Source organism: Plectropomus leopardus, chromosome 1, assembly GCF_026936395.1.
Source record: "Plectropomus leopardus strain MGB_pleo_1.0 chromosome 1, ASM2693639v1, whole genome shotgun sequence".
NCBI lineage: Eukaryota > Metazoa > Chordata > Actinopteri > Perciformes > Serranidae > Plectropomus > Plectropomus leopardus.
The window spans coordinates 35,121,200-35,137,795 of NC_142176.1; the positions used below are offsets into that span (position 1 = coordinate 35,121,200).

At 39.1% G+C, this 16,596-nt stretch overlaps 1 protein-coding gene across 2 annotated transcripts in view; it reads right to left on the reverse strand.

Moving 5' to 3' along the window:
• Window positions 1-2,197: 2,197 nt before the first annotated feature.
• The window catches only part of LOC121941128 (synaptosomal-associated protein 25-A-like), a 50,594-nt gene continuing 36,195 nt past the window's right edge, over window positions 2,198-16,596 (reverse strand). The window contains exons 5-8 of one of the 2 annotated variants that reach the window (XM_042483855.2): window positions 9,502-9,619; window positions 6,194-6,313; window positions 4,871-5,015; window positions 2,198-3,616 (exon numbers count right to left, since the gene is read on the reverse strand). In XM_042483855.2, coding sequence (XP_042339789.1) covers window positions 3,548-3,616; window positions 4,871-5,015; window positions 6,194-6,313; window positions 9,502-9,619 — 452 coding nt within the window. In that variant the 3' untranslated portion in view covers window positions 2,198-3,547. Of the gene's footprint in view, window positions 3,617-4,870; window positions 5,016-6,193; window positions 6,314-9,501; window positions 9,620-9,846; window positions 9,965-16,596 lie in introns of both variants that reach the window. The other variant, XM_088080639.1, reaches the window with a different exon arrangement.

Here is a 16,596-nt window from a genome sequence, read left to right on the forward strand (position 1 = left end):
TCTGGTTGTTTTGCCCCTTTTTGTAGTTATTTTATGTCACTTTGCAGTTCTTTTACATCTCTTTGTGGTCATTTTTGAGTGTCCTAATTTGAGTTGCATTTTGCAGTTAAGGACCAATGGGTCCCCCCCTTACACTTTGGGCCCCTGGACCTGTGCCCACTAAGCCCATTCAATGATACATCCATGGCTGGATCCTACACTAACCACAATGCAACTTCATAGCATCTTTCATCAGACCCTCTCTGCTTGATTGACAGACACATTTTTCAAACTCAACACTAACAGTTTGTTACACAGGCTGCCTGTTACAAGATTTTAGGGTCTCAAGCAGAAACTGAAATTACTAATATTATATCAGGTCCACAAAAGCTTTTTAACTCTCTTCATTAGGAGAAAACTGAATGACATATGTGAAATTGGTGGGGTGCCCCTTTACAGCCCTACCCAGCTAAAACAAGAAAATGCATTACATAGGTACACAAAACCAGCAGAGGGAGCTGTTGGTTTAAAAGTACTCCTTTGAGCTGCTCACTGCAACAAAGACAAAAAAAATATCATTTGGTCCAGAAGAAAATAACTTTTATAAAAAAGTGCATGCGAGGAGCTAAAGAATGTACAGATTTAAATACAAAACACAATCTTTTCATTTTAGGACAGACTCGCGTTGTATTAATGAATCATAAATTATCATATATGAAGGGTTTTGTTTTATGTTGATAACATGGATGATAACATTGATCCATTTTATTTTATGTTGTGTGTATGCAACCACATCAAAAGCAATTCACAGCGGTCCATGTAATGGATGTAGCCAAGGTATAGTGGATTACCCTGTTGTGTATCTGCTGTTGATTCAAGTTTGTGTGTGTGACAGAGAGAGAGTGTGTCAGGGTTCTTAGTGACGTGGTAAACTCTAATCCACCCTAAGCCCAGGGCACCACAGTGGATGTCCATTAGTGTAATGTGCTGCTGCACATCTTTCCTTCTCTGTCCATCCCTGTCTCTTTCACTCTGTCTTTTCCGTGTCTGTCTTTTATTTGCTTCCGTCCATGCTACACACTACAGTGCTTTAAATAAACGTGTTTATATTGCATATTTTAAAAGCCAGGTCATGTGACTCTGTGGAGGGTGAATATCGAAATCCCCTCACAACTGTCACCTGTCTAAATGACTGTGATGACACCACAGATATATCTATCTCCCTGAAAACAGAAAACTCAACACAAGATGACACAGAAAGAGTTTGATATTTGAGATGTGATTGTGTGCACTGTAAAACTTAAGAATTTTTGCGTTATCACAATTTATTTGTCTAATAATACTGTATTTACATAATTAAAGAAGGCACTGCCTCCTGTTTACAGTGGATCTATATGATATCCTTCCTTTACCTGATCCACATACTTATGTCTTAAAGTTAAACCCCCATTCATATGGCTAAAGGTTTCATTTGTTTCATACTGAAAGACATCTGTCTCCAGACTCGTTTCATCTATAGTCATCATGGCCAGTCTTTATGTAGGCTTCATCATTTTATATAAAAACAACAATTAAATGCTCAAACTATCTCCACTGTGATCAACCTAAAGATATTATGAAGTGAGAAGTCTTCAATTGTCATTGTAGTCTCCTTGTTTCTGCCTCACCTTAATGTAATACTTCACCTCAAATTACCATTTGTATATTAATTGCTCACCCCATGTTTTGTTAAATTTATGAAGGGAATGTTTTTCTTGCATGCCTTCAGTGAACAAAGATTCCAAAAACAGAGCATGTTTGATGAATAAGTAACATCAGGACATCACAACTGGATCAATGAGGCTTGAATTATACTTTGCAAGTTGTGAGAGTTTGTCAACAGATTTTTTCGATATAGTTTTGCTGTTGTTTTCATTCAACGTTCACGTTCACGTTTTCATCGCATATTCAACATGACACAGGTGAGTAGCTGATATACAAATTTTGATATGAGAAGTGAAGTATTCCTTTTATACAAGTTATCCCATGTTGTTTGCTAAACCCTTTAGCATAAACACAGCGTTCAGTGGTTTTCTCTTCCTGATTTTCTCCTTTTTTGGTGTGGATGACCAGTATTTGAAGGAGACTTTTATCCATGCTTGTCCTTCTTCCACTTGACTCGGAACATGAAATTAGCACAAACCAGTACTGGAAGTCATGAAAATAGAAAGGAAGATCATTTTTGTTCTACAGTTATGATGGTTTTATTGGCATTTTCCAAGGTTGTATTTTACAGTGATGGTCACAGTCTGGAAAGGTAAGGAGACATGAAACAAAAAGAGTGGCACTATTGCAGATAAATATGGACCTCTCTTCTGTGTGGCCTACATATGTAGCATGCAGTTGCCATGTTAAGATATTTTTGTCTGAATAAATGAATTATTCAGTGTCTTCTAGCAGCGGATGGACATGCATAACACACTTAATGCACTACTCGATATTAGGGTCGCTAGGGTTGAATCGGGGTAAAGCAGTCCGGCCTGGGTTGTGACCCCCCCCTTTAACTTTGCCTTACAATGCTGTTGAACTGCTAACTATAATGGTTAATGCCCAATATTATTCTGCCTGTTACACAAGAGTCCCATCAACAAATTCTGTTCAAACCACAACCAAATGCTAATATTCGCATATGCAGAGCCTTTTGATACAGTTTTTATGAATTACAATTATCAATTAAATATTCAACCCTTGCTTTTGAATGGTCAGATTTAGCTCCCTGAGGAAAAGATATAATATACAATCAATGGCATCAAATTGCGTTAATACTGCTCCATGAATAGAGTTGGTAAAATACTGGTGCACCAACAGTCAGGAACGAAAAGCCATGTTTTCATCCAAATGTCAAATACTTAACTGAGTATCCTTGGTCTACGATGTTATTAAGATTTGAGCGGTTTAACATTAAATGACTTCATTCAAACAGTGGCCTTCGTTGCAAGCTGTGAGGGCTGTATGTTCACTATATTCACTGCAAATCACTGTGGCTTTATCACGTAGCATCACAACATCTTGACCGATGAATACACAGTGTGCCTTACATGGACAACACCAGAATACTGACATGGGGGGGAGGAACATTTTGGAACAAGGTGTACATACAGTTTATATTACACACAGACTTAAAAAAAAGAATGATGAAGAAAACAGAACAAGTGATCTACGTCCATGAAGCCATTTAAGAAGCACTATGTACAATGTGGAGATAGTTTGAGGTGGACGATGTGTAACTGAACTAATGTTCCTTAACAAAATCAAAAGAGCAACAACACAGAACAACACTGACAAGAGGGGTTAGGGGCAGGATGAAAGGGAAGTGATGGGCATCGTTGAGAGGGGGCAGAGGAATGTATGATATGTGCATGTGTGCAAACCTCTACAAGTATCACAATAAAAGCATGATTTTGCAGCGCCTGCTGTCGAGCATAGGAAGAGAGCGCCGGGCGTTGGTGTTGGGGCTGGGTTTGGTTGGTGTTTTTATTTTTAGGGTGTTTGGGGTTGAACGGGGATGAAAGCACTTTTTCGCTGCAGTTTAGCCACTGCCCAACATCTTTGTAGCACGCTGGTTGGCCTCATCAATCCTGGTCTTGTTGGAATCAGCCTGAAAGAGACACACGGACAGTTCAGCTGGGAGTCAGTAAAGGGTAGAATGAGTTACTTGAAAGAAAAATTTATATTTATTTAGTGAATTTTCCATAAATTTGGCTATTGTTAATCTATGGGTGGGGCTGACTTTGCACTTGCCACAAAGGAGGAGTCAACAACAAGGCAAGATGTGGGAGCCTCCTACAGCTTTCCAAATAAACATGACTGTCACAAGAATCTTTGCAAACACTTTGTCTCTAGGTCTGCACAAAGGTAGCATCATTTAGTTGCATCAAACTGCCATGAGGGAACTGCATTGGGACCTATGTCGGGGTCAACTTGCCAGCTGACCTAATTACCCTGCATATTCATCTGCACAAAATATCCCAAAATAAAAAGAATGCAACACCTCAGAGTAATTTTTCCATTAACTCATAGAGCAATTTGCCAGAAGTGGAGACTCAAAGAGTCACAACTGCCACATTCATTTAAAATGTGCCTGAAATAAACCGGAATAATATTTTAATGAAGATGTATGAAAAAGTGCACGACTGGGATGTTTAACACTCACATTTTCAACCAGATTTTGTGTACTGGCATGTGAATCAGATTTGCTGCATTACTGTGTCAAGTGGGCTAAAGCTGCTCAAAATCAGCACGGCTGCATCCGCTGTTACATAGCCTCATGCTAGGCATGTAATCCATACTAAATATCAGCTAAATACTCTATAGATTAGCTACCACTTGCTGCCTGTCATTTACTTACTTTAACCACAGTTCTGCTGACATTACATTGTTAAACTCACAGTATCTGACTTCAAATATCTACATCTAACCACATTCTGTAAATTCTAAAAATGTTTATTTCACAAAGTAGTCTTGAAATTCTAGTGCCCCGTGCTACCTCTTGATTATCTTGTTTCATTAATATGACAAGAGTTTGACTCGATCCACACGTTGTTGTTCCATAAGCAGCTCAGTAACATTTTAGTTCCACAATACCAAGATTTTGGAGCATCACACTTCCAAATGTAAACTCTTTTGGCACTAGCTTTGTTTACTTTGGATCAATTGTTACTTTGCCACCGTATCAACTAGGAGAGGTTGTTGCCTGGTAACAACTGAAACTAACTTGTTTCTAAAAATGGGTGTAAATTTAGAATGGTAAAATGGCAATTACATCAAAGTCATACAGTTCTCTATTAAAAATGTCCCCTTTGCCACCAATTCAAATCTGACATTCTCCATGGCAGTGCTCATTGTACAGTACCTTCTCCATGATCCTATCGATCTGCCGGTTCTGGGTGTCGATCTCCTGGCCCATGTCCAGGGCCATGTGACGCAGATTGCCAATGATCCCGCCCACCTGCTCCAGGTTCTCATCCATCTCATTCTCCCGGGCGTCATCTGTTACCCTGTGACACACAGGAAAAGGAAGTAGGACTGGTTAATGACCAATGATTATGCGGTAGCTACTGCTGGGATCTATTACATTGTGCTAGAGCACAAGTCTCACAGAACAGAATGGAACAGTACAGTTCAGCACACTACAAGTACATAACTTTTAAATAAACATATAAATCACATTGTTCTTGGAACTCAAATATTGGTACATTTCGAGAAAAAATAATCAGGCCTGCTGGTGACTGGTCACAATGTATTATCTGACCACATGGCTGTGAGACTCCTCTTTCTCAAGAAATTGATAAACCTCTGCAGAAGGAAGAAACTCTGATCTAGGATCTATGAAGCTTGAGTCATATGTTATTACTCAGTGAGTCTCAGAGGGTTGGGACCCCTCCAGTGGGTTACACGATAGATCTAAGGGTCACAAGATAATTACAACGAAGCTCTGCTACACAATTTGAACTCATTTTTGTCTGACTTACCTCAAATTATTGAATTTTTATGGATAGTTACACCTGCTCAGGTTTCATACATTTATTCAAATGACAACATTTTAAATGAAACTCTCACCTCATAGACTTTTAACATTAGTGATGGAAGGTCACAAGCAGAAATGCACTTATTTCAAGATTTCACAAGTGAAAAAGGGCTGGAAACCATTGGAATAACGCTTGACTCCAAATTTGTCGCTCCATTTCTTTTTTCTGAATATGAATGGATATCTATAAACAGATATCTGCATGTATATACAGAATCTGTGGGTTATTGTTGCAGACTGAGCAGAAAGTGCCCACATTTTTCTGCACAATCCTTCAATCTGAAAGCCTCTAAACATGACAGTAAATTAAGAGAGCATTAAAATCATACAGGTTACTACCACCTGTCCATAATGAGGATTAAATGTTGCTTGAAAAGTCAAATGAGGAACCTATTCCAAACTGTATCACACATGCACAAACTCACAAAAACACACGGCCATACACAATCTCTTAAACAAAACCTATGGAAACAAGCATACCAACTATATATATATATATATATGTATATATTTATATATATATATATATATATATATATATATATATATATATATATATATATATATATATATATATATGTATATATTTATATATATACACACACACACACACACACACACACACACACACACACACACTCTTCTTACCTGCGGATGAAGCCCCCACTGATGGCCATCTGTTCACGTTCATCCATGACTCGAGCCCCTGGCTGGCTGTTCACCACTCCATCCTGGTTCGCTCCCCAGGCCTGGCCCCCGCCCTTAATCCTACCACACACACATTTCAGTCAGGGCCAGTGTAACGTTTGGATTGTGTGCTTGTGCATGTATATATATGTGTGTGCACTTGTTTGTGAATGTGACCAAGACATGCTGTGGGTGAGTGTACGCTGGTCAGTATATGTAACTGTATGTGTGTGTGTAATGTCTATGTAAGTGCGTGTTTTCTTGCAATTCACCATTAAAACATATACATAAATATATATGTTTGGAATGCATTACATAATACGGTGCCATGCCAATTGATCAGTCTACTGAAAGCAACATGCCAGCCAGGTATGATAAACTTACAGACGTGCAGTCTGTGAATAATTGATCTACTGAGCAGATCAATTAAATCTGAGCACGATAAGCTCACATTATGCTTGTGTTAGAAAGTAATCAAGGTCTTTCAAAAACTCAGAAAACCATCTCCCACAAGCACAAGAGCACAAACACAGAACATAATGACAAGACTCCAGACGGAGGAGACACAAACACACATGCAGATCGAGAGGACATGCCGGGAGGAAACATAAAACACAATGTTTGACATGGGAAACATGTAGAGAGGAACAGGATCAGACACATGCTGTATCTATTAAAAGAAAGCCCAACAGTTAGATCCGTTGTGGAAAAAAAAAACAAAAACAGTGAGTGAATGGTGATCATTTTGCATGCAAAACTAAGTAGTTGTGATGAGCCCTTCATTTCATCTGGATGGATAAAGCTGTAGGATGATACACTGTATACAGTCAAATAAGCAAATCTAATTCTTAGCGTTTGTTTTATTATGCTTGGAGTATCTGATGAGTGGAGATTACCACTGAGGACAACACAATGAACAAAGCTGTTTTGAGGCTGTTGAAATGAAATGTTCAATTTTCAATGAAAGACAATTTTACTGCATGCGTCATTGTTATTGTGAGGTGGTAAAACCTACCCATACAGGTGCTCCAATTTATAACAACAAGCAAGAATTATTTTCTGATGCTATTTGACCCCGCCAAATCAATGAAACACATGACATAACCACAGGGTGACATAACAAATGGCTGTTGACAGGGAGGACCAAAGAGCTATAGAATAGACAAGATCTGAAGCAAAAACAATCACATATGGAGGACCAAAATGGACCGACTAGAGGCAGCACACTCTTCATATTCCTTCATACAGAACACATAAAGTTCAAGCCATAATCAGATGGTGACTATTTTAAACACCAACTGCTACAAAATGACAGCCGTGACGCAAATAAGGCAGATAAGTCACATGTGCTACTGTCAAGATCCTGTTCAGCCCTGTTTTGGAGAAAAAGAATCATCTGTTAAAATATCTATTTTAATCTCAGTGAAGGCAAAGAAAAACAAATACTAAAAATTTACAATTCTAGGATCAGATCTAACAAAAAACTCAAGTTTTTTTTAGTTTTGTTCAACCTTTTCCTCATAAAGGAAAAAAAAGAGCACTTGATTGTACACTAATCCTGACTTTAGATAAGCAGTGCTGCATTTGGTAAATCATTAAGGCATCACTTAATTCATTACAAGAAGAAAATCTGAGAAACATCTTGCTGCAAACCCTCCACAAGTGTCAGCCACTTGAGTTTTCTATAGCTCTGAGATAGACAACTGTATACAGTACATGTATTTGTCCCAGTGTAGTATAGTATGCTCCGGCATCATTTGGCCACTGACAGCCAGAGATCAGATCAAACAGGAGTTTGGCAGAACAAGCATTTGAAATCCACCTTCATATCATATCAAGCTTTCAAAGTCAAAATAAGGTTTAAGAGCTTAAATATCAAAACGGTAGCCCCAAATGTCTAGATGACCTTACTGATGTTTTATTATGTTGAATAGTCCTGAGGGGAAAGAGGCAGGGGCCCACTGAGGCATCCAAATTGTAATGGGTCATATGCCAAAGGTGGTGTGTTAAAGAGTAAGTTTTGAACAACATGTATACTTTAACTGCCTGAACAAGTACTTTTACTTTATGTGTTTGATTATAAAGTTACTGTAGTGGACTGTTCATGAGTGATGAAATCACTTTCACATCTGTAACTACAGTAAAAAGAACACCACAGCCTCTGTTAAAGCTCACTTGTAATGTAACCATGGCAGCATAACACTTCTGTTTTTTGCTCCCATTTTTCCCACAGGTTTAAGTTAAAGAGCTAAGACTTTTTTTCATACATTCAATAGATATATTTCTCTTGAATTTAGGTCAGAAATTTGTTAAACTCCTTGTTAGTGAGCACCTCTCATTTTGGAAGATAATCCATCCACCTGAGTGGTGCAGCATGCAGATGCTGACCGACATGGATATTCACAACTTTGTGACCAAAATTTGAACTATATCCCCTGAGTGCATAAAAAGTCTTAGGTCTTTAAACCTGTGAAATATTGGAGAAAAAAATTACAAGTATTTAAATTTCTGGTCAGTGTAAGATCAAGAATAAATAAATAAATAATTGAATTGAATGGGACCCCAAAAATTACCCTTAGAGGAAATCTGACATTTGTCAATGGATGAGCTTTGCTGGAAACAGCGAGCCTGGCTCAGTTCAAAGGTCAACAAGAATCTGCCTGTCAGCACCTCTAAAACTCACTAATTGCCATGTTATTGTTTGTTTAATTGATATAAAACCTTAAGTGTTGGCACATACTAACCCCCACAAAACAATAACATGGCCTTTTCACACTTCAGTTTTTGTGCATATTCAACAAAGAAAATAAAACTCATAACTAATGAACTTCTGGGTGAGCTCCATGTTTTCAGCTAATTTGCATGAAAACGTGAAACATCAACCGTTCACCAAAGGGCAACAAAATTGATAAAAGTCAAATGAGTAATTTAGCAAAGAAGGCAACTATTTGAGTTATTCTTTGGTTGGTCTTTGTACACAGCATGATGCATCATGCTGCAGGGTTAGGGTGGGGGCTTGGGTTTTAGGTGGGGTGGGGGTGGGGGTTCTGTGGCCCAGATCCCTGCTGACACTGCTACCTGCTGGAAGAGAATCTCTCATCCAATGTGGAATGAAGGGCTTTTGATGACAACGGCGTATTAAATGGCATCGGACCTGTTGTGCAGATGTATGTGTCGTTCATGCATGTACACCAGAAGCAGGCGCACAAATAGAGGCAGGAAGGCAGGCACTGAAACACATGCAGTCAGGCGACACAGGCAGCACCTACTTGTTACAGGGACATGAACATAGACCACAGAACTGTCCTAGATTGTTCAAATTCTTTTCTGCATCCTTCATGTCCTTATTGATTTGGTCCATCCCCTCCTCGATGCGCTCCAGTTGTTCTGATTACCAACACATTGTCATTTTTCCCAGCAAAAGAACGAATGCACGTGAGAAGAGAAGAGAGGAGGAAGAAGTTGTGGGCAGAAGGGAGGAAGGGGGAGTAGAGAGGGCAAACAAAGGAGAAGAGACAAAAAAAGACATTGACTGTGACAAGAGAGACATCAGACATCACCACCACCACCAGCACTGGACAGGCAAGAGCTCAGGGCTCCTGGCCGGTACCTACTTTTTAATACATGGGCATATCAGACCACAGCATTGTCCTATATCTTTTAAATCTTTCTCGGCCTCCTTCAGGTCTGCGTTCACCTTGTTCATGCCCTCCTCCACACGATCAAGTTGTTCTGGTGAGGACAAAGGCATGAGAGCAGTGAAATAAATTTGACTGGTTTGGTTTTTGGGGGCTGGCGCTCTACACTACGGTGCAAGAGGCAAAACGGTTTGGCTAGATGCAGAAGGCAAAGCATTGAGAGTAGCTGTTGACACAAAAAACATCGCGTGTGAATTTATTTCCTTGGAATCGTCAAGGTTTCTGCATCCTACTTCATTCCAAAGTGACACATTGAGTATTTCATCTGAGTGGTGGTATCAATACCTGCATCAGCAGCTGTGTGCTTCATCCAGAGCTGCACCTGTGTGTGGAGATTTTAATTCTGCCACTTTGACTGCCTGAATACTACTGCACTACTACTGGGAGCAGTGACAGGCGACAGAGAGAGTGAAAGAGACCGTAATAGGCGAAGTACTTAAAAGCAATGGAATAAACGAGCAACAAATCAATGAACAAATCATGGAGTGTAATGGAAAGCACCATTCAGGCAAGTGAAGTCGCCAGCACTTCCTTACTCAGATGGTCAATAGGGCACAGAGCTATAAAAAGCTCTGATTCAAGGTCAGATCTTCTCCCTGGCTGGTTAATGGTTAGAGGACAGGACAGCAGTAATCTCCATCAGTGGAAAGGGGCACTTTGTCTTCCAGGAAAAACTGCAGAGGTTGGATTTGTAACATTGGAGTAGAGAGGACGCAGATGGTCATATAACACTGGCTTCAGATCTATAGAAATTAGTGGTAGTGAGCCATAACTGAGGTCTGTTGTAAAGTTTTCAGTTTCTGTATTTTTTACAGCCGTGCTGATCCTTCCACAGGGAGGAGGCTTCACACTACAGCATGCATTACTTAGACAACCAAATTGTTGTTTGGCAAGTTACAAGTAAGTCTCAAATCTTTGCACTCTACTCCCGAGTCAAGATTGACAAGCCCAAGTTCTAAACTTTGATCTTCAAATCCTAAAAATTAATAATATAGTAAAGTTACAAAAAAAAGTCAGTGTTTTTTTAAAAAAAATTGTAATCATCTGTTAAAAAAAACTTTGTTGGAAGTTGTCGTAACTTAGTAATTTTCAACCTGCATGTTTTGCACAATGCCATTTGGTTTTTGATGACAGCTGTTTAGTTTTGCTTAGTTTTTGTAGACAAATGAAATGATCTTTGGTATCTTTTTTTTCCCATCTGGCGCTGAGTAATGTTGTTGGATTTGTTCAAAGTGGCTCTGGGGAATTACGTGTCACCTTGCTGGGGAAAAGGTTAAAGTTTTTTAACGCATGTTCACAGGAATTATTATTGCTGCAGGTTCCTAGAACTAACACTGATTTGGGAAAGAGTGCTTTTACATTCTCTGCACCATTCACATGGAGTGAACTGCTATGTTAGCTGAAGCTTGATACTCTGGTTCCAATGTGTCTGTTTAGAAACCTAGTTTAAATTCTGACCGATTTTAACTGTGATTCTTTTTAACTTTTTTATTTACCGATATTGTGCATTTTAATTGTTTGTTTTATTGTTTTTTCATTCTGTACTCAGGTCTTTCTTGAAAATGAGATCTCAATCTCAATGGGACTTAAATAAAGGTTTACATTTGATTCAGCAAGTGAGGGGAAAGGAATTAATTTGTGGTGTAACTTGTCTGTGCTTGGGGAAAGGTATCAAATATTTTCAAATCAAAAGGCCTTAAGTCCAAGTGACGACAGGAGTCGCTGTTTCTTTTGATTCTGTTAAGACGAGTCTTAAGTCATCAAATGTGAGTCGAATCTGACTCGAGTCCAAGACATGTGCCTCAAGTCCACACCTCTAGCATTACTTAAGTGAAGCAGATTAATTTAGTCTCCACGTTTGCTTGTTTTTTTTCCAAAAGTTAAAATATATCATCATGTCATGGACCCTTGTTTAAGTTGTACAGCCCTCTGCTATCAGGGTCAAGGGTCAAATAATTTATTTAACCCTGATAGCTGTACAGATTGCCACTCCCAAAATCTAACATTACAGCAACATCTGACCTGCGATGGCTAAACTATCACTTCTATCATCCCATTTTATAAGAGTTTGAGCCAACTCCAAATATCCCTGTTGTGTCCCATTCCCATCCCCTCTTTTTCCCTTATGTTACTCTCTCTGAAGCCAGAGCAGTTTACACTAAATATAACAAACTTTTCAAAAAGAAAGAAACAAATCTTAAAAGCTAGGGAGAGAGGATTAGTTGAAAGGATTAAGATACATTTTCAGCTAACTGTATGGTAGAGGTAGACAGTAGATGGCAACTAAATGGCCTCCAGCAGTAATCCCTGGCAAAGTGAGGGATTGAGTGGAGGAGGAACGTGAGAGAGAGGCATTGTTTATCTCCTCAGCTTCGGGCAGCCGGGCCAGACTTAACAACCTGCCTCCTGCCCTCCGTCTGAGGATTATTGTGTAGGCGCCTCGTCTCCTCTCCTCTCCATAGTCTCAATCAGTCACAGGTTTAACCAATTAGAAAGTAAGATCATTCAAATCAACAAGGAATCAGTACAACAAGCTTTTTTTCCCAGCAGACATTGTTATTTGTTGTATGGTACTAAGTTCAGATGTTACTAATATCATTAATGATGGCTCTGTTTTGCTAAAATGTTCCAGTAAGTCATACCATTTATTGCAAAAAAATTTTTACGGTCACATGAGGTGGTATTTCCGGTGATTTGGATTTTTTTTTTCCACAAAACTTCAAAGGAAACGCTTTTGTGGCTTTTATAGGTCTCACGATGCCATGGCAGTGCACTGGTCAGTAGGAACTGTCTCCCTCGATGCAGCAGGCGCTACAATGGGTGTTATTGCATCACATAACTCCTCAAAAGTTGAGCAGATCATCTGGAAGTTCTGAATCCACAATTCCTCTGTGAAATGGTGGACTATCACCTCCCAGAAATCCCTCATACGAGGCCTCTCCCACATATAAGGGGCTCGCCTTTCCTTTATCGCTCACATAACATGCCTGCGTTGTCTTCGATTGGAAAAAATGACTTGTTTGGTAGCTGCAATAGAAATAAACCTGCTAATGTTTTCCATCGCCATGCTTCTTTGAATGTTATCGCCAGAGGAGAAGTCCCATAACATCACACGAGAGGTTGTATAACACACTCATTGTGTTTCATCAACATTTTAATAATATTGCCTAATTTTTGTGCAGATCTGTAATGGAAACCCGTCTAGTGTGGCACAAAATCATTACCCTGAAACAAAATCAGCTTATTATTTATATCTGTGCGTTTTTTGAATTTGCTAGATTTTTACAAAATGCAAGGCAACTTGACAGAGAACACTGAATCCAACAAAATAAGAGTTTTCTGTTGTGGAAATTGAACGTTTTGAAATGTTGCCATCATGGTTATTGTTGCTGGCCCATATGGGCAAAGAATAAAAAAAATATAAAAAATTGTCTGTTGTGAAAAAGGCCTATCAGATCTACATCATGTTTCATCTTTAAATTTGTCTTCATATTCAGTTTGTATACAATGTAAAAGGAAGATAAGTGTTAAAAATCTATGGAATGAAGGATCTTGCTTTCACTAAATGTGGAGAAAACTAAAGATTATGGTGTTGAGGAGACTAAAAACACAAACTGCTGCTTAAATCAACTCTTCTGGGTCAATTTGAATTGAATTCTGCAATATAGCACTGTGTTTTGTTCTCAACTTCACCGATGAAGCTTTTGAATATTTTCTATTTGGGCCTCTGACAACCTTCTTCTCCATGGCAACAGTGGCTGAGGATCCTTACAGTGTAGTATTTTGAGCCATCCACTGGGCCAAAATGATAGACTAAAAATGATTCCACACAAGTTGAAATAATTAAAACTGGTGGCCACAAAATAAACCTAAAGGATTGTTACATTATTAGAGTCCTTTGCTTCTACATGAATTAACTTTGAGGATATTGTTTAAATATAACCCAATCACCCAAAGAAAATGTTTGCACTGTATGTCTCTGCAAACCACGGATATGTAATCAACGCAACAACAAAACTTTGCTTTTCTGACATGAACAAAAAACAGGTGTTTTTTAACAAGACATCAGGGCATTTCTAATTGTCGCTGTGGCAACAAAATTGGGTATTTTAAGCCAAAACATGTTGCTTCCTAACCCTTGCAGATTGGCGTTCTTGAAGCATTAAGCCTCAATGTATCCACTACATATGAAACGTACAAATGTTGAATATCCATGGTTTGATGACATGAGCAATGCCAACATTTATTCTGGCGAATGGGCTGTAGAATAAAGATGTGAAATGGGAATACAGTGGGGAGAAACACTTCTGGAACCAGCCTCTCATTTCGCAAATCTATTGGCTTTAGGCAACAGTTCTGTTTCTAACCGCTAATCTCTGGGGGTGCTCAGACTTTAGAAACATAAGTTTAAAAAAACAAGTAAAGAGAGCATCAGGAAAATAAAGTTTAAAAAGTGGCAAAATTGTGCTAAATTTCTGTGCAATTACTGTGAATACACTTGTATTATTCTGGATTCAAACTTCATCCTTTGCATCTCCTGGCAGGTTTAAATAAAGAACAACCCGACTCTCCATGTTCTGTGAGACTAACTCTTACACTATATGCTCCATCTCTTACATTCACTTCACTCACAGTCTCATGAGATGAAGATGAAGGCAAATAAAAAGCGATGTGTGCAACTCAGTGCCTGGAAAATATCCAGAGTTTTTCCTTTAATGTGTGTCTTTAACTGGTGGGTTTTTTTTCCTTTGGCTGTACAGTAAGTATGGAACACAGATCCAAGAGTAACAGAAAAAACAGAGAGTCACTAATGAAGTGATAAATTATGTAAAAACTGTGATCTCCAGTTGCCAGTTTAAGGCAATTAAAAAATGCGTGCAGCTACAATCTAGCAATGGTTTGCTCTCGGAGCTAAAATGCTCCTGGCGGGAACTCACTGAGGCAGAGCTGCAATCCATCAGCGCAGACCGAGGCGTAATTCAGGTCAACATGCATGTAACAGCAGAGCAGGGAGGGACTCATTAGCTGCAGTGAGACCTCCGCCATAGGTAATACATCACTATAGGAAATGAAAAATGTCCTCCTATGTATGACCTGCATGCGAAAATGCGTGTGAGAGACTGTTTGTGTGTAAAGGGGCAGAGGGATTAGTTACACCCTGCTCAACAAGACAGTATTAATTACCACAGGCGTGGAAAGCTATTACTTATAAGCCTTTCATAGCAATATAAGAGGAAATGCTTGATGCAAATAAAATGGCAATTATGTCAGAGCTGCCAGCTGTACAGGCATGTGTAGTTGTCCTTGCAAACGGAGAAGAACAGATAGAACAAATTAAAAAAAAACAGAGCTTCATCATTATTGTAATCAAAGTTATCTCCAGAAAAGGTATAGAGGTCAGGAGAGAAAAGTGAGGAGAAAGAAGAGAGGGAGCATGAGATGGAGAAAAGACGGAGAGAAAGACAGAAAGAGACAGATGGGGGATCAGGTTAAGAGGACATTTGCTGAGAGGCAGAGGTAATTTAAATCTGTGAATTGATTGCCGTCCTGCGCTAACAGCAGTGAGCCGTGCACTGACGCAGCCGTGACTCTGGACGGAGGAAGACAGGAGGGGAGAGAGGGAGAGAGAGAGAGAGAGAGAGAGAGAGAGAGAGAGAGAGAGAGGGGGAGAGGAAACAGGCTATCTGTTCCTTTGACAGGCCAATTAGGCTGCTCTTTCACGCATGGAGCGAAGCACAAGCCAATAGTGGATTTTATGGTGGGGCATGGAAGCAGCGGACCTGGGTCAGGTTACTGTTTTTTTTGCACTGATTTCAAACAGTTACTAATGTATTCTGTGAGGCAGAAAACATTACAAAAAAAGTCTGATTTAATATCATGTAGTTTGCTGTTCATCAGCAGACACTGTAGTATTCTTACAGTGTTGTATGAGCCCTCTGACCCTCCTTTTGCTTTGCTGTTTTGGCAGTCCTGAGAGTCCGTTAAATATTTCAAGAATGCTTGATTTTATAATTAATTTAGTTTGACGTAAATGAGCCAGTTATATAAGTTGTTGAATACATTTTGAATTAGCACTGGTCTGTTTTTTCAGGGACATATCCACTGTGCTACAGAGTAAGGCCTATTGCAAAAGTGGGAAAGAGACTTTTTTTTTTTCATTTTTGAGCATGCTTCTTATTTCTTTAGTCATTAGCAGGTTTGCCAGTATGAAAGAGAGAGAGCAATGGGCATCTATAAAGTTCTTTTTAATTAGTAGTCAGTTTGTTATTTGGACTTAATGGAATAATTCATTATCATGGAGTTGAACTAGCCATTGTTAAAATAAAAACAGAGCTAGGTAGTTAAAGATAAGAGTTTGCATGCTTATTAGAGGTTGATCTGTGGCTGCAAAACTGCAAATCGTAGCACAAAGGATAAGCAAGGGAACTTTTTACTGAGTAAATTTTTGTTTACTGATGAATTCAGATTTTTGTCGTGCATGGCCCTCTTCTATTTTTGTGGTAAACTGGTAGTAAAGGTCAGTGTAGGTTAAACTGACGATCCTGGTGTGAGTGCTTTATGAACTGCTATGTCTACTTTTGTTGGTCCAGTCTGGCTTAAACCAGTTTGATTTTATGTAGCTAAAACAGCAACTGTTGATGATGACACATTCTGACAAATTACAAC